Genomic DNA, 18,773 nt, shown 5'->3' with positions numbered 1-18,773 from the left:
CCGGGATGCTTTGCTCTTGTCTTGAATTACTCCATGCTCTGGAAGTCGCTGATGAGGAGAGGGCCATGGGCTGCTCTCTGCTTTAGGGTTTCTGCTCCTTTTTCCAAGCTGGTGGGTCTGCCCGATTGTCCGTGGTTCAGCTGTAGATCACGCGCAGACCTAGACTCTGAACCTTCCACGCCATCTGGCATCGCCGAGAAGTAAAATATTAAATATATTAATATTAAATACGAGAAGTATTTTAAACGTGCTTAGAAGCAGGGTAAAGTTTCTGTTACGGCTTGCTAGAATTACAGCAAGGAATGTCTAAATCCTACAGTCTGAAACTCAAACACTTCACCTGGAGTTTACATACGTGGATTTACCTCAGAAATCCCATTTGTTCTGCATTCGCTTTACTGGAATTGGTTTAATTCTAATTATGAACCAGAAAAATGGCCTCTTCTCCTGTTTTTAAATGAAAAATTAATGAAAAGAAAAAAAAAAAAATGAAGTGTGTGAATCTTAAACAGTTGTAAAAATAAACAAGTAAAAAAAGTCTTGAATATTATTAGCTTAACATCCACAGAGTCACAGAATGGCTGAGGTTGGAAGGGACCTCTGAAGATCTCCCAGTCCAACCCCCATGCCAAGCAGGATCACCTAGAGCACACTGCACAGGATGGCATCCAGGTGGGTTTTGAATATCTCCAGAGAAGGAGACCCCACAGCCTCTCCGGTCAACCTGTCCCAGTGCTCTGTCACCCTCACAGTAAAGAAATGTCCTCTCATATTGAGCTGGAACCTCCTGTGCTTCAGTTTGTGCCCGGTGCCTCTCATCCTGTCACTGGGCACAACTGAAAAGAGACTGGCTCCATCCTTGGCACCCTCCCCTCAGATATTTATACACGTTGATGAGGTCTCCCCTCAGTCTGATGTAAACATGCCCAGCTCTCTCAGCCTGTCCTTGTAGGACAGGTGCTCCAGTCCCCTCATCATCATAGCAGCCCTCCTCTGACTTGCTCCAGTAGCTCCATGTCCCTGCTATACCGGGGAGCCCAGAACTGGACACAGCACTTCAGGTGTGCCCTCACCAGGGCTGAGCAGACGGGCAGGATCACCTCCCTTGCCCTGCTGGCAGCACTCTTCCCAATGCACCCCAGGACACCATTGGCCTTCTTGGCCACCAAGGCACACTGCTGGCTCATGGTCAGCCTGCTGCCCACCAGGACCCCCAGGTCTCTCTCAGCAGAGCTGCCCTCCAGCAGGTCACCCCCAGCCTGTATTGGTGCCTGGGGTTGTTCCTCCCCAGGTGCAGGACACTTGTTGAACCTCATGAGGTTCCTCACAACCCCCAAAAAAATCCCACAGGCTGGATAAACTTCCTTTATTAAATATAAGCATAGAGAATTCCCTTTATTAGATGTAAGTGTAGGGTACGGTGTTACAAACAGGACTGTGGAGGGAAGTTGGGTGAACGTCAGGTTTTGAGGTGGCCATGGAGGGCTTCAATTCCTGTCCCCTATACCCACACTGTTGTATATAGGTGTATATATGTGTATGTGTATATATGTGTGTATATGTGTATATATGTATATATGTGTATACATGTGTATGTATGTGTATATAAGTATACGTGTATATGTGTATATATGGGTATATACGTATACATGTATATACGTGTTTTACATGTGTATATGTGTATATATATGTGTATATATGTATACGTGTATACATGTTTATATACATATGTATACATGTGTCTATACGTATACGTGTATATATGTGTATATATATGTATTTATGTGTATATATGGGTATATACATGTATTTATGTGTATCTACGTTTATAAACGTGTATACATGTGTCCATACGTATATGTGTATATATGGGTATATATGTGTATTTATGTGTATATATGGGTATTTATGTGTATATATGGGTATATACGGGTATATACGTGTATATACGTGTCTATACGTATCCGTGTATATATGTGTGTATATGACGGGGGGGGGCGGTTGCCCCACTGAGGGGTTGCGGGGGGGGGTGGAGCGAGACACCCCGCCCGTTACCACAGGGCTCCAGTGGCGCGAAGCCGAGCCCGCCTCCCATTGGCCAGCGCCGAGCCACGGCGCGCCGCGATTGGCCGGGCGGCGGGCGGCTTCTCCTTCCGGGTTCCGCGCCTACGGTTTTCGAGCCCCGGTGCGGGAGCGGCGCGGGGCAGCGACCGACCGGCGCGGGCGTGACGTCACGAGCGGCTGGCGGTGACGCAGTTTTCCCGCGGTTCGGGCGGCGGGAGAGGAGCGCGGCCGGGCGCGCCATGCCGCCCAAGCCCCCCCGCAGGCCGGGCGCCGCCCGCAGCCAGCGCTGCAGCCCCGACGGCGGCTCCGGCAGCGCCCCGCCGCCCCGCAGCCCCCGGTAAGCGCTGGGTGACGGCCCCGGCTCGGGCTGGGAGCCCCCCGTTAGCCCGGCGGGGCGCAGCTGAGGCTCTGCGCTCTTCTTTTCGCCAGGCTCGGCGTCGGGGAAGCCGGCTTCGTGGCGCTCTGCGATGCCCTGAAGGTGCCGGGCAGCGTCAGGGAGAAGGCGTGGAAGACGTACGAGGGCTTGGCCGCCGCGGAGGGAGCTCCGGTGAGTGCGTGGGGCCGGGCAGCCCCGCTCTACACCGACCCTGAGTCACGGCAGGAGTCCCCGACCCGCGGGCAGCCCCCTCTGCGGGGTGTTTCGGGCGTCCCAAAGGCAGTTTTGGACGGGCTGTCCCCACCTGTTCCCCTGTGTGCTTTGCCTGCTGTGCCCCTCTTCAGGAGGAGCTGAAAGGGGCTGCAGAAAAACGCGAGGTTTGCTGTCAAACTCTTTATTTTTTCCCTTTCTGTGCTTGTGATCGGTATGTGCTTGTGGCTGTGGTGTTCCTATTCAACATTAGTCATTGGCTGTGCAAATAGCTTAAAACACTTCTCTCCCCCCCTCCCCCCCTTTCCCCCTTCCCTAATTATTGCTGACTCAGAGCACGGCTATGACACAATTAAATCCCAATCAAAAACTTGTGATACTGACCGGACTTAGATCTAAAATGCCCAGCTTGGTTATTATCCCCCCCGTCTGGGCTCTAGCATCTGTGTGTGTTTGTTGTGGCCGCCGCTTGTTTTCCTGCAGCGGGAGCCGCGCTGCCGATACCTCGCTGCCTGCGGTTTCGGAGCGGCTCTCGGTGCAGTTGTGAGTTTGTTGCTGCAGAGCAGAAGGGGTGTGGGGGAAAGGCCGTGTGTGGTTCTCGCTGTATCAGGTATGTTTTCTGGTTGCAGAGGTCCCCAGGGAGCGCTTACTTCAAAGCGAAGTCAGGCTTCTCGGTATGAACCGAAACAGGAGTAGTCAGTGCTGTCAAGTGAAAAAAACCAAGGCAGGTTTCAGTATAATTCTGCGAATTTCACTTTCAAGTGAAATTGTCATTTCACTGATTATCTAGAATTAGCTGGATAAGATAAAGAGCTTTGGAAACCCTCCCTTTCAGCATCAGAGGGTGTGTCCAGAGCAGGGCTACGGAGCTGGTGAAGGGCCTGGAGCACAAGTCCTGTGAGGAGCGGCTGAGGGAGCTGGGGGTGTTTGGGCTGGGGAAGGCGAGGCTCAGGGGAGACCTCATTGCTCTCTGCAGCTGCCTGAAAGGAAGGGGTGGGGAGCTGGGGGTCGGCCTCTTCTCACAGGTAACCAGTGACAGGACCAGAGGGAATGGCCTCAAGTTGTGCCAGGGGAGGTTCAGGTTGGCAATGAGGAGACATTTCTGCTCAGAAAGAGCAGTCAGGCACTGGGACGGGTTGCCCAGGGAGGTGGTGGAGTCACCGTCCCTGGGGGCGTTCAAGGAGAGGCTGGACGTGGTGCTTGGGGACGTGGCTTAGTGGTGACACTGGTGGTAGGGGGATGGTTGGACCAGATGATCTTGAAGGGCTATTCCAACCCTAATGGTTCTATGATTCTGTGACTCCGTTTCTCTGTTCAGAACAGGTGCAGTTCCGGGTGTTTTCCCCAAAGTTCCTGACATATCAGCAAGGTGTTGAAACAAGGAAACTGGCAGGTGCTGGAGTCGCTGCTTCTAGCTGAAGCAGCAGGCTTCATCTGGGACTGAAATCAAGCAAATTAACAGCCTGGTTAATTGTTGCTTCCCTTTTCAAGCCAAGCTGTTATCATGGGGAGTGAGGCTTTGGAGTGTGACTTTCTGCTTTAGGTTGTGAGCGCTTGGGAGGAGGCAGTATTTAAGTGCCCTCCTTTTTCCCCAGTGGTAAGGGGTTCAGTGTTAGAAGCTGTCCCAGTGTTTGTCCCACAAGCATCAGCTGTGCATGTTTTAATTGGTACTAGCCTTTCAACCATGAAGAGGAGCAGAAGAAGCTGCTTATTGAGCTGCTTTCTGTTCTCAAGCAAAAAGGGAAATAGCAGGACACGAATTGAGACAAAAGCCTTCCGGAGGGCTTCTCTTTCACCTTGTAGCTGGTTTGATTTGAGGCAGGTCAAATCATCAGACTGCTGATGGAAACAGCGCTAGCATCTCATGATCCTGACTCTTTAACATGTTACAAAGCATAAAACATCACTTTCACTGGCACGTCAGCTTTTTTTGTAATTGTTGATCTCAGAGTTTTGCCCTCCTCTGAGGGTAGGGAGGGGACCTGCAGTGCTAGCGAGGAGGCTGTGTGGCACAGACACAAAATGCTGCCTGAGGGACAGAGATTTAGGGCCCACGTGTGGGCTCTGACCTGGTCTGAACACCTGATACATATTAATGAATGTTTAGTAACTTCACGTAAAAATTATCTATTATTAACTGCCCCTTCTGGGTTGCTTAGGGTACACATAACCATGTGCAAAGAGACTCTGCAAACAGGGTTTATTATTATTACTGTTACTATTTTGGCAAGCACACCAAAGATAGCTAGGATGTAAGGACCTATGAGCCTGAGCATACCTGCACTTCGATAAGACACTTAAGGTGTTTTTGCTGCACAGGCTGGCATCAGCTGGGAGGAGAAAGGCTGGAATGTGCTGCGCCCTGAAATAACTCCCCCGTGCCATCATCCACCAGAACTGACTGCTTTTTTTTTTTTTTCCCCCCTTTAGGATATTACACCTTTCTGTATTGATTTTTTTTCCTTCGAATCTGAGCTACTAACAATCCTATTTCTGTCTGTAAGTTTACCTGTTTTATCTTGTGTGGTCCACGCTGTAGCTTTTCGTACAGCTCTCGGCTTCCCTGTTTCCTCGTTGGTTTGACTCAAGGTTATGCAGCTGGACCTTGAATCCTTGAAACAGCTGAACCCTGCTGGGGGGTGTGTAGGAGGGGAAAGCGTAGCCATGGCTCTCCTGTAACCTGTCTTTCTGGAAAATGAGACCAGCATGTAGTTTGACATGCTAAATCTGCAGAGAGAAACTGTTCAAAACATTGCAGATGTGATGAGTCTTTCCTAAGTGGAGAACGTTAAGGATTTTGTCCGACAACCAGAGTTAAATTGCACTCTTCTATGGTAAAATTGTAACTTGAGACCTCTGAGACAAAATCTGTAACACACCGACAGTGCTGCATCTCTGGAACCTGTATGGTATGAAAGAAGTTACCTGATGCATGACCAGAAAGATGTTTTTGCTTTAAATTCTGTTTGCATCTGCTGAACTCCAGTGCAAGTTGACTGCAAACATGGTAGTGCATATATAAATAAGGCTTTGGCATTAATGTCACACAAAGCCTTTTGTTCGTTCTGTCATTGATCTGTTTACCAAACCAAGTTACTTAGGTAAATTAGATGTTTGCTTTAGAGTTGTCTTCACGATCTTCGTTTCAAAACTCCTACACATTAGCAGTTGTTGACTTAGCAAATTGGCTTCCTGTACGGGGACCCTTCTACTCCAGTTGTGTGTAACTCACCTGCAATCTGTGTTACGAATCAGTAGTGCCTGTAAACTCTAGATGGAGTGAATAGATTTAGTGGAACTACTGACATACTTTGAGCAGTATGTGGTTTTTGGTGTGAGAAAGCCTAGGAGAGGTCCTGAGAGCCATATTTTTACTACTAGGAGAAGGTTTGGGGCATTTGTTACGTTCTGCTACTGTTCGGGCAGAGAACAACCTGTGAATCTGAAGTAGGTTATCAGGAAAAACGAAGTGAATTATTGCTTAACGTATTGGAAAGAATCAATATGAGGAACAGATGGGCATCTTGACTAAATTGGAACCAAACTTCGGCAAAGAAAATCGGTGGTTTAGGAAGCTGATAGAAACTGGAGTCTGCAAAGGACCTTGAGAAATAGGATCTGGTGTGTTTCAGCTGCCCAGCTTGCTGCAGTTTGTGATGCCTGGGTAAAAGCTTTGTGTTTTGTTTGCTGTTTATGGAACTGCTTCAGAAACCTGGCCCTCTCATCATCTTTTCTTGTTTCTGGTTCTATACTTGTATATTTAAGCTTTTCTGTCTGTCTAGAGTAAGCTTATCTGGTCGTATGTTCCAAACCTGTAAAGTTTCATGTATATATTAAATATTTTTGGTTTTAGTTTCTCATGAAAAAGAAAACATTACCGTTGGTAAACCTCTTATTCCCCATCTTGAAAGACACAGAGAGGTTTCTTACTTAAAGGAAAAGCATGAAATGTACAAGCTAATAAAGTATTTTCTGGCTGGAGCTTTTGTCTCTTAGAGAACTGCAGCAAAACTGAATCTGAATCTGCTGCTTCAGCTGGATGAGCAGAGTCACAGATCTTGTAAAAACCTTTATTCTTAAAATAAGACACAGAAAACTGCTGAGAAGTCCCATAACAAACATAAATCAACATGGCCTCTAGCTGGTGATACTCAGCATCTTAACAGGAGATCCAGTACATGAGCGTGTTTTGCTCTTGCACTTGAAATGCATAATTAGGTGGCATATAATTATTTTTTTTACTTGCCTTTTGCTCATTTGGGAGAAAGACTGATGTTGCCCCCAGTCTGGCTATGTGCAAGAGAAATTTAGTGGGAAGTTCTCAGTTCAGAAGAACAATTTTTGTCAGGTCAATGATTTCCACAGAGTATTACTTCTAGATGATGTATTTAATTTAACCTGTTAAAAATGAATAGTCATTGTCCAATCAAGACAGTTTTCAATGGAAAAATAAAAACCATTACTGCTGAAAAAGACGATTTGTCTTTACACAGAACTTCTTATATGTAGATAGGGGATGCTTAACACATTTGCAGGTTTATTTCCTATAAACTTGTTCCTACAGGTCTTAAATCCGTTAAGTTTCTTATTGTGAATACTTCTTGATCTTTTTACCTGCCATCTTCTACCTGTAATCATAAGCATACCTGAGAGTCTTTCTCATACCATCTAGGTAGTTTTGTATATTAAAATGTGGTGCCTGAGATCTTGGTTCCGTGTGTTCTGTTAATAAAACAAGGCTTTAGTGTGACATCCCATTTAATTAAAGTACCTGTCTCTATTTGTACATGTCTCATCTATGTTTCTCCTGACCTTCTTTTATGCAAGTCTCTATTCCTGGGCCAGTGCCGTAGGCAACCATGAAAACTGTTATCAGTGTTGGCAGAATAATAAACATCTCTAACTGTGCAGACTGGAACTGAGGCTTCCTGTTGCCATCTCCTCCTCTCATCTGTTGCAGCAGCACTGGAGACCATCAGAGAAAGCAGAGAGGCAGTGATCCCATTGCACAGTAATTCAGCTTGAGCATTTTAAGCCAATCTTCCAGGTTGCTTTCGCTAGATTTAGGCAAACTGATGATTTGCTAAAAAATAGATTAAATAACAGTAACTGCAGAATAAGAAATATTGAAAGACTTTTTGTAAAGCTTTAGATTTTTTTTTTTGCTACAGAAAACTAGATTGATTTAATGCAACTGACTTATATTCCCTGAATATTACAGCATTGATTTCCCCAGAATGCTTAAAAGCAAACAATTCCTATATGAACTGTTGGCTGCTAAATAATCTTCGAGTTGGTGATTAATAGGTTTAGATTTATGGTGAGTTGAAATGAGGTTACTAGAAGTTACCTTACTTGAACCGACTGGCACTCGAGAGCAAACATTGAGTCATTGTCCTGCCCGTTCTCTGTAGCCGTGCTGTATCAACAAAGAGCTTAAGTCAGACTGGTCAATAAGAAAACCCTCAGAAATGAATTTCTGGTTGTGAATTTGTCTTTTGTATGTTCCTATGCCTTCAAGTAAGTCTATCTGGGATGAATTGTCTGGCTTTAACTGTAAACAAACCATTTATCTGTGTCATGGGAATGGCTCCTCTAAAGGTATGCTAGTGGTAAAGTATTTGAACTGAGCGATGCTGCTGCAGTTTGCTCTGTGGTTTTATTTCGTTTGTATAGGAAATCACTTGAAAAACACTTGTATGCTCTGGGAGGGAAGGAATATGGAAAGGAGATCGCTCAGCAGTCGGGTGTAATGGGAAGACCTCCTCTTACCTCGTCTCCCCCTCTTCTGCTCCTGTGATGTGTATATGTAGCTTCTTGTAGTCTGGCTTCTTTTCCTTTTCTCCATCACTTGGATGATGTTAAAGAGGTTGACGTGCTCAGGTACTGCTCACCTTTCTTTGCTAGTAGAAAAACGCTCATAATCTATTAGTTTATTCTGCGTTCTGTGGAGTTTTTGTGCAACATCTTCTGTTTGGTTGAGGAGATGATGTCCAAAACAATCAAATGTCCCCAGTGGATATGGGGATAGTCCAGATAACTAGAATTCGACTCACTGTAGTAGTTTGAATCTAGTGGATTGAAACGCTGCCGTCTTGTTTAATGGGAGAAATAAATGAGTTCTTCTCATCAAAGCAGTATGGTTTGGGGTGAGTTTAAAGATTGTTCTTGCACAACCAGACCTTGCTCTTACTAACTAAACCACTGCTGTAGCCTTCAAGCTTTCATCTTCCCTGCATAGAGCTAAGCCTTCTAAAAGAGCTAGGCTTGTTTGTGTAGGCAACAAATTAGGAAAAAGGGCACCGCTTCCTAACATTCAGTCTTGCTGACCTACAAGACATTGTGTTTATAGAGCACTGCCATGGTCTGAGTTTGCAGGACATGAAGTGAGGAGGACTTCTTTATTAAACAAGATCAGCCTTGGTTGTGTTGTCCTCAGGAAGTGAATAGTCAACCTTCCTAGCAGCTAACTGGATAACTTTAGTATTCAAGTGTTTTTTTTTTTTTCTTTTTTTTTTTTTTTTTTTCAGTGTGTTGCAGACACTAATGCAGGAGAAACCATCCCCATCCTTTAGGATGCTTTTGGGTTTTATGTTCTGTGGCTTGTACCTGTTAGCAAAGGAGTATTGAAGTTGTCTGAGACAAACAAAGCCTTTGTTATGTGCAAAATCCCCTCAAGGATCCCTGCAGCTCTTTTTGCCTTATCTCTGGTTGCTGGTGGTACTCATTGATACCCAAAATGTCTAGGAGGTGAAGACTTCCAAGAAACAAAAAGATAATGGGTAGTTGATATTAATATGCATTCCTTTAAGTATCATCAAATGCATCTTGGTCTGTTAGAAACTTCTTCCAAAATAATTACCTGCTGTACAAGGTGTCACAACTCATAGAAAGGCTCAGATAGGAATGTAGGAAGAAAGTAACTTAAATAACTGACAACTAACACCTTGTTGAATGCATCTGGTCAGTTAGCATTCAGATCTAAACTACCTTGTGCACTCTGCAGTTTTGGGCATCGCAGTATAAGAAGGACATAAGTTTGTTAGAGAGCCTCTGAGGGAGGGTTACAAAAATGGTGAAGTGTCTAGAGGGCAAGGTGTATGAGGAGGGGCTGAGGTCCCTGGGTTTTTCCAGCCCCGAGCAGAGCAGGCTGAGGGGAGGCCTCATGGCGGCCTGCAGCTCCCTCACGAGGGGAGCGGAGGGGCAGGCGCTGAGCTCTGTTCTGGGGACAGCGACAGGACCCGAGGGGATGGCATGGAGCTGGGACAGGGGAGGGTCAGGCTGGGTGTTAGGGAAAGGGTCTGCACCCAGAGGGTGGGCAGGCACTGGGACAGGCTCCCCAGGGCAGTGGTGACAGCACCAAGCCTGATGGAGTTCAAGAAGTGTTTGTACAATGCTCTCAGACACAGGGTCTGATTTTTGTGTGGTCCCGTGTGGAGCCAGGAGTTGGACTTGATGTTTGTGGGTTCCTTCTAGTTTGGGATATTCTAAGACAATAATTCTTACCTAAACTATTCTACCAACAAATGAAAGTTTTCATGCTTTGGAGGAGGCCCCAGCCAGTCCTCACAAATGTGTAAGTGCTGGTCCCAGAAAAGTAGCCGTTGTAGAAGACTTGGTAGCAATGTTAGTGAAATTATTCCTGTGCTGTTTGTGGACATGACAAGGTGTTAGCGATAGTTCAAGTGATGAAGAAGAGGGCCAGAGGTGGTTTCCTCACTTCCAGACTGAGTTTTGTGAACTGGCTTGTGTTGGGACTGTTTAGGATTAGCCCCCTTTTGGAAGAAACAGCTGGGCAGCCATGTTAGAGCCTTGCTTGGATTTTCCTCTGGGTGCCACATGGTGCTCTTGTCACCTCAGTGTGTGACCACGGAGTGAGGGAGAGGTCTGTTAAAAGTGGCTGAGGGGACAAGAGAGCCGCTTTGCAGTCTGCTAGAAGAAACGGGGTAGGTGCTACCTCCAGTGAGGATGTGGAGGAACATCAAGGGTACAGAGCCTTTTGGGGTAGTTCTAGAAGACCATGTAGGATGGAGGGAGCTAGATCAGGTGCGATCCTATCCCTGCTGCCTTTTTGAAAGTATTTGTTGGATTGAATTGGTCCCAGTGGTTCCCAGAAGTCTGGGAGACAGCTAGCTGGAGAGATGGGGAAGAAAAAAGAAGGAAAAGAAGGAAAAATACTAGGGAAGGGAGTGGGCTAAAAACTAAGCAGTGCAGAAGAGCATGAACTTGGTATTTCACCTCCCTCCTGGCTCTGCTTTAAGGTTAAAGGTGTTTGTTACTACCATGACTTGCTAGAGATGTGTTTGTGGTCCGGCTGTACTATTGAGACCTAGCTGTAGGATAAAGCTCCTGAGTATTTATTTCCCTGTCTAATTATTTTGCTTCTCATGGCTGCCTGTCTAGGAAGGAACAAGTCCTTCTCTCCTTATTCCTTAACCTCCTGTGTCTTTTTATGGTAAAATGTACTTGCATTGTTATGGACACAAACTACAACTGAATGATGAGGTATGGGTAGGGAAAGGGATGTTAGCTCCACTCAGGTAATCCTGAATAGGAAATAGTTCCTGTTTTCAAATTGTAATTTTAATGTACATTAAAAATAAAGTTTCTGCTTTATATAAACTTTCAGTGGAACCACAGCCTTTATTTTGAAGCTTAGCTGAATTACAGATACAGGTAAAATTCATTTTGTACTGTGCAGTAAGAATTGGAGTACTTGGTCTGTCATCTGCAATATAAAACTTTTACTGCTTTTCACTTACCAGATAACTGGCTATCATACACAAATGTCTGCTTGATGGTCTCTTGTTTTACTTTTTCTAGCCTACTGCGAAGAAATTTATGTTCTCTACATAGCACCCACTTGTATTACATAATACGCATAAAACCCATTCTCTCTTTTTCTGAAAGGCTTATGACAAAAAGAAAAAGGAAACGTGGGGAGTCTGTATCTTTATTGTAGCAATTGATCTGGATGAAGTGACGTTCACTTTCACAGAGCTTCTGAAAAGTATAAGCATAAGGTAAGTTTTTTGTGAAGTTAGATTTCAATCAGTAGGAATCTTTATATATCAGGCTTGTTGATTTAAAAATGAAGGTTACTTATGGCAGTTATTGTGTATCTCGATAAACTAGGAGTCTTGCTATCTTATTTTAGTTAAGGGAACAAAGGCATTTGTTTGCTGCAACTGAGGTTGGCATATGATTGTATCACAATTTTGACTCTTGCCCTTGATAAATTGAAGTTTTAATTGATTTAACTTGGTATCAATCATGCTTGATATTTTCCTTTCTTTCTCTATATCAAAATTTTCTGTAAAACCTTTCCATTAACGTTAGGCTTATGCTAAGTCAAAAGGTGGAAAAAAGTGTTCAAATCGTTTGGCAGTATGCTGCTGACTTTCAAGTGCTTTAATGCCATTTTAAACTTCTTACCTTTCTACCTGCTTTTGACTGGAAAATGTTACCATTATATTTTTACATTCACTAAGCTCATACTAGAGAAATAAGGATTGCAGTATATCTGCTCTTAAGGTAAATTTACGTGGCAACAGCAGTAGGTGTACACTTGTGTTAGGTCTATTGAAGGAGCAGGATTCCAGTGCTTTCTGACTGATAACCCTGCGTGTGTGGGTGAGCAGAGCCTTCTGAGGTTCCCAGGCACTGCCTCATCCCCTGGCGTTTGTCAGCAGCTTAGTGCATTGTTGTGGTCTTGTCATGGCTGAAGCATCACCAAAAGTGTGTGGGAGATGGGCATTTGGTAGGATTTCATACCAGTTATAGTCGCATCCCATTCTTGTATTTGTGATAGCCAAGGGAGCGAATATACAAGGTTTTTTCATATGATCTTACAGAACAGTGATCAGGTCCAATGTTTCAACTTAATCGGTTCAGTTTTGACTGACTTGAAACTACTCGGATGAAATCTAATCACATTTGTGCAGTGATGTTCAGTATGTTCTACCCAAGTACAGAACGCATTCACCTGACTAACTCACACTGCAAACTTTTCCCTTTGGGCTTCAAAGAATAAGCTATTACTCAATTTGCTTTTAGCAATACTCAATTGCTTGCTAGTTCTGAGCTTTTCAGCAGCTGTAAGGTTAATCTGGCAGAGATTTCTACCAGTCATCGTGCCCTCTGGAGCCACACAAATATATTTGAAAGTTTTTTTGTTTTTGTTTTTCTTTCATTACATGGTAAAATAATTCCTAAATGAACTTCTGACTGTTATTATAACAAAGCAAACAGAACTCTCAAAATACTACCTTTTGCTAAAGAATCAAAATGTTTGATAGCTTCTTCCACCTTAATTTTTTGCCATTTCTTGGTTTAAAAAACATCAAACAAAACCCACACGTTCTTGATGGCCATAGTATTACATGGATGACTTTGGACCCCTGTACAAAAATTCCAAATTTTTTTTTTTCCTATTTCCAAAGGGTAGGGCTGTCCTTGCTGCCAAATGCTTGCTGGAAGACCTGAAGTTCCATATAATTCAGTGTATTCATCTCCGTTTTAATTTCTAGGTCTTTCTTCAGGAAGAATGGAGCCATGGTGTTAAAGTTCTTAGAGTAGTAAGAAGATTTTTAAAGTAGAACATTAAGGTAGAACAGTCCAGATGTGTTGGGTATTTGTGGTTTTACTGGCAGAGTGAGAAAGAAAGATATATCTAGTTAGTAACTTCGGACTACCAAATATATCTGTACTAGCCAAGAAAATTCTTTCTATAGTAGAGCCTGTGTCAGTAGAGACCTGTGGTGCTTAATTGAAAAGTATTTCTAAATCTAGAAAGTGTCAGGGTGGTATATGGAGCTCCAGGTAAACCAATAGTATTTCCCAAAGCAAGGTTTTCAGTCACTGCTAGTTTTAGTAAGAATATGTTGAAGTCTAGTGAAGCAAGGCAATGATTTTTAGTGTTTTTTCTTAAGAGCTATTTCAGAATAGTCCTTCTCAGAGTTATAATAATCTGTCATCTTTTTTCCAGCGTGTGCACATTTTTTCAGTTTCTCAAAGAAGTGGATGTTAACATGGATACTGTAAGCACTAAAGTTGATAGCACTGTATCAAGGCTGAAAAAGAAATATGATGTCTTACTTGCACTATATCACAAGTTTGAAAGGTAGTGTACGTTTTCCTTTTTGAAATAATAAATTCTTTACAGCAGTCAACATTTAGGTATTTGTATTTTTCAATTTGTGTAGTGCTCGTTTAAACTCTGTGCAAATATTTACAGATTAGTTAAATGGAGCTGTTTACATGCATTGAATAAACATCTTATATTCTACTCCATAACTATTCCAGTGCTCTGTTGAACATTCCCATTGTTGCAGTATAAACAACAGTAAGAATAGCATGACAAATGATCGCTAGTCCCTTTGTTAAGACTTTTACAAATGTAAGGCAGATTGTTTTATGATCTAATAATTTTTATTTAATGGAGTTTCCATTTTCATACTGCCCTACCCCTGGTTCCTGATCCAAGAGTTGCTTTCTGAGGAGCTCTGAAAACAAAAAGCACAAATAAGATAGTTTCTGTGTCCCAGATCTGGAACTGAAAGTTGTTCCAGAGTCTCAGGGCATTGCAGAGACTGCTGTAACAGCAGTTCTCATCTGCGATCAAGATAAACCTTCCCAAGTGGTTTAGCTGACCATACACTCAAAATCAAGGAAAGCTCTCATCTTCGTATGTGATAAAGTAGAATTTGGTTATGGCAGCATGCAGAGGGCTTCCTGTGTGTCACTTAAAACTCAGGAGATTCTCAAGTGGATGCTTTTTTTTTTTTTTTTGATCCAGTTGTTCCAAGTTGGTAAGTTGCCATTCCGCTTTAACCTGAAGACAGATCGTGAGATCAAGACACAAATGTGATTTAATTTTTTTTCTTTTCAAAGTCTGTTAACATTAGCTTGAGTAATGTATATATTGTAATATTTTTATGAGGTTTGTAGTTGCCTTAAGGCTATGAAGGTCTATGCAGGTTAATATTTTAAGCAAGTCTTTCCTGAGCTGTAAAAGCATCATTGCATATTTACACAGGCATGTTTTGTTTTTGTGTCCCTCCCCTAGTTCTTTCTTCACTTATTTTTTTTTCAAGACTCTGTCCGGCGTATCCCTGAGGGAAGGGATTAAGAGGCAAATTGTGCATGCGTATTAAAATATAGCCAAATTATATGTGCAGAATTTGAACTTAGATTTAAAAAGCTTTGTTTTTAAACATACCTTTTTTTCACTGTTTTTATGCTGCTATGGTTGAATTGCAGTAATGTTTTTTCAGCCAGAAGGATTTGCGTTTTTTTTTCCTGATTTTTGTATAAACTCAATTTTTCTTGATGATATACATCCAAAATAATTAAGAAGAAACATCAGGTATTACAAGTCTTGCAGTGACGCTGCAGAAAGAGTAAAGGTTGAAAAATATCTCTTATGGAGTGGTCTGTACAGCTGTGGCACTTACTTTGTTGTGTTTTATGAGCTACTGAGTAACAACATACATAAAAATACTGTTTTTCTAGAAGAAAATATTAAATTGTACTAAATTAAAATTGTTTGCTATTTAAACTTTGATGTAAGCACTTTAGCAGTTCTATTATTTCAGCTCTGGCAGGGCTTGAGTTGGTCTGGTAATATTCTTTCCAAGAGTCAGAATTATGACAATTTACAATAATGTTAAGAGAACTAGCATATTTTTTAATATAGTAAAGTCAAAGATACTGCACAGTTTCAGGGAGATGTTAAAAATGTTTATTTTTATTTTCTAGGACTTGTGGCCTTATTTATCTGGAACAACCCAGTAGTGAGTAAGTTTGGCTTTCCAAATTGTGTTTGTCAAGATACGATGTTTGTGTTTTGTCTTTTAACCTGCTAAGATTGACCTAAGTTCATAGTATGTCATGTGTTTAATTTAGATTTAGTGGGGGCTATGAATTTCAGTGAGAGATGATGAAAGCTGCAGAAGTGATATATGTGTAAATTTTGATCACTTCCTCCATGAAGGATCTCCACCCAATGGCGGGTGTCTCGGCCTGGTGGAAACGAACATTTGGAGAGTGAGCTTCCTAATCATAGCAACAAATGAATGGATGAAAAGATGCCTTAGCAACTCCCAAATGAGATTGAGTTCATGCTGTGACTGGAGAATAGGGCATTAGTCAAAGGCACAAGAGAGAAAACAGCTCGTAACAGTTAAGTGAATTATCCATATTCACTTTCTTTTCCAAGGATGGTACAGATGTTTCCTGATTCTTGAATGGCTTTACAGAAGACTTATTTTTTGTGTGTAGTATTAATTACATAGGGAATGAAATAATTAATAAGCTTAAATATATGGGAAATGTTGCATGCTGTTTATATTGTTCCATAGACTGAAGCATGTTTTCAGAAATCAGAGTTTTATGGAAGTGTTAATATGGAGTCTTTATTTTTGTGTCTATTTACAGGATTTCTGCTGAACTCAGTTCTGTATTAGTCCTAAAAAATTACTGGATTACTTTTTTGCTGGCAAAAGGTGAGTTTTGATCAACAGTATGCATCAGAATAACTGTTAAAGTGAGTTTATGGGTTTGTTTTTACACCTCCAATATGAGGACAGCACCCTTCTTACAAATAGCTGTAGCACAGTTCCAGAGTGTTCTGACTGCATGGCTTTGTAACTAATTGCTCAGTAACATTTCTTTCTATGCAGTTGGACTATTTTAGCTGGTATTGTTTCCAGTTTATAAATAATATTTTTGTAAAGCTTTTAAAGAGATTTTTTACTTTGGAGGTCAATATTCTATATTTGAATCCCTTCTGAGATGCTTTATTATCATCTGCCAGTATCTTAGTAATGGCTGACTACTTGAAAAGACTGGCAGATCTTTTTAAACTAAACTAAGTCCCTGAAATTATGTCCTTTGAATGCTACAGTTCTTCCTAGAAAAGGCTGAAATCCCAGTTAAAGCTGAGTAACCAAACAATTATGGTAGTACAAGAAGTCCTGTCTCATTGTACTGCTCCTACAAAAAGGAATGCGTTGTGTGTCTTAGCAGCTGCCTCCTCCGGATCTGTTTTTCAGCAAAGTGTACACATCTCTGCTATTGAAATTGGTTAGAATATAAATACAAAATCTGTACATGTTAATAGCACACATAGTGTCTGTAGCTGTTCCGAATTGCTATCGGCTCTCCAAACACTTTGTGGAGACACTTGAAGTCTTGGAATGGCTCCGTAGATTTCTTCTGGCATGTGAATCAGAAGTTGGGAACAGCTGGGATAATGTAGTTTTTAAAGTGCTCTTCATGCTAATATTTTCTAACTTGCAAGTCACTTGGTGTACAATGGGCAGGCCAGGCATATGGTAAGAATGTTTTGAATTTCTCTTCACTATGTATTGGGAATTCTTTATGCTTTTTGAATGCTTAGCAGCTTTCGCAGAGTTTTATTGAGACCACAAAAAAAGTGAGGAATTGTGCAGAAACGAGTAGTACGTGTAGGTAAAATAATCTATGCAATTACTCCACTGTGGTAAAAATGAATTTGTACATGAATCATAAGTATTTTTATGCATGCTTTCTCCAGAACAACAAACCTCTTAAGAACCACGAGCTTTAAAGAACATGGCCATCCTGTGCAATGCTTTCACTACTAAATGTAGTGTATTTTATTTAATAAACTTCAACATCTTTATTTTTCCAAAAATGACTCTTAAATTTAAGTTGTCTTCACCTTTTTAAATGTTTGCAGGTAAAGTGTTGCAAATGGAAGATGACCTGGTGATTTCTTTCCAGTTGTTGCTGTGTGTCTTAGATTATTTTATCAAACTGTCACCTCCTGCTATGCTCAAGGAACCTTACAGTAAGGATTTATTGTTTTTGTTAGCTAAGTAGAAAGTAAATTTGTTAAATTTCCACTAGTCTTTATAACATTCACAATTAAGGTTAAGAAGTTTCATTATATTATTAAAATTGATTTTTTAATATTTTAGTTCAATTTAGATGCTAATGGACTTAAATCAAATTATTTGAATGTAGCAGTGCATTTAATATTTTGAATTTTTTTTTCTATTCTTGCTGTCCATTTGCTGTGCCCTCTGCCCATTCCAGTTGTTTAGAAGCCTGCAAGAAGAGTAGTCTTGGTTTGGTAAAATAATTCTGGGCAGATGATGATTGAGTAGTATTATCTAGGTTTGCTTTGAATTACAAAAGGAGAAGATGGTGCTCTCAGTTCACTGATTTATAGCAGTACGATGACAACTGAAGTGTGCAAGACACAGGACTAGGCAAACACTAAAAAGATGGTGGATAAAATGATTGCAGTAGTAGCTCAAAATAAAATGGAGGAAAAATGTAGATATTTTTATTACATCTGTTCTATATTAACAAGTGGTTCTTCCTTACTTTAAGGAAAAAATATAATGGTCTTACCAACAAACTCATGTTCAACAAACATTTTTTGTACATTCAATTTTTATATATAAAGCCTGGGAAACCACTCCAAAGTCAGAGAAAGGAAGCATTTACTTGTAACTTTGAAAGACAGAAATCTGGTTTTCCTTGAGTATTTTTCTTCCATAAGCTGTGGAATTGCTACAGTAAAGTATTTGGAGCTACAGTATATAGAAAATAGTTTTTGGTACTAAACAGGTGTATCCTACATTGGATTTGGATGAAATAGTGGACTTCCTAGCCTGGACCTACTTGTGCTTCTGTTGTTTTACAACTAAATATCCATAGTGAAACTATGAAGACTCCTTATTAAAAGACAGGATGTGTGTGTTCTATCTTGTAAAGAAACATTGCCACTTTTGTCTAAATTGCAAATATGGGTATCAACTGTCATAAGTGTAAAGCACTATTCTGACTTGGGCTGTGTGATAGGTAAAGGTACTTTTCAAGCTGTCACTTGGTGCTTCATTATTCTATCAAATAACAACACACTATTCAAGTCCTTGTGACCAAGAGGCTTCACGTTGTGCTTAAACAATGTCATCAGAGAATATCCTGAGACAGAAGGGACCCACAAGGATCATCAAGTCCAACTCGTGGGTCTGCACAGGACTGCCCAAAAATCAGACTATTCATCTGAGCTTTATGATATTGGCTAGGAGTTGAGGGGATTGATGCAGCCACCAGAGCAGTGTCATTT

At 41.7% G+C, this 18,773-nt stretch overlaps 1 protein-coding gene across 2 annotated transcripts in view; it reads left to right on the top strand.

The window, feature by feature from the left end:
- The first annotated feature begins 2,164 nt into the window (after nucleotides 1–2,164).
- RB1 (RB transcriptional corepressor 1) overlaps nucleotides 2,165–18,773 on the top strand; it is a 79,951-nt gene continuing 63,342 nt past the window's right edge. The window contains exons 1-7 of one of the 2 annotated variants that reach the window (XM_082761584.1): nucleotides 2,166–2,401; nucleotides 2,494–2,611; nucleotides 11,561–11,673; nucleotides 13,638–13,772; nucleotides 15,410–15,448; nucleotides 16,088–16,155; nucleotides 17,373–17,483. In XM_082761584.1, coding sequence (XP_082617710.1) covers nucleotides 2,304–2,401; nucleotides 2,494–2,611; nucleotides 11,561–11,673; nucleotides 13,638–13,772; nucleotides 15,410–15,448; nucleotides 16,088–16,155; nucleotides 17,373–17,483 — 682 coding nt within the window. In that variant the 5' untranslated portion in view covers nucleotides 2,166–2,303. Of the gene's footprint in view, nucleotides 2,402–2,493; nucleotides 2,612–11,560; nucleotides 11,674–13,637; nucleotides 13,773–15,409; nucleotides 15,449–16,087; nucleotides 16,156–17,372; nucleotides 17,484–18,773 lie in introns of both variants that reach the window. The other variant, XM_082761585.1, reaches the window with a different exon arrangement.

This window comes from Aythya marila (genome assembly GCF_965140915.1).
Source record: "Aythya marila genome assembly, chromosome: 1".
NCBI classification, from domain to species: Eukaryota; Metazoa; Chordata; class Aves; order Anseriformes; family Anatidae; genus Aythya; species Aythya marila.
Note: the sequence above shows the minus strand (reverse complement) of the source record. Positions and strands in the feature narration are given on the sequence as shown.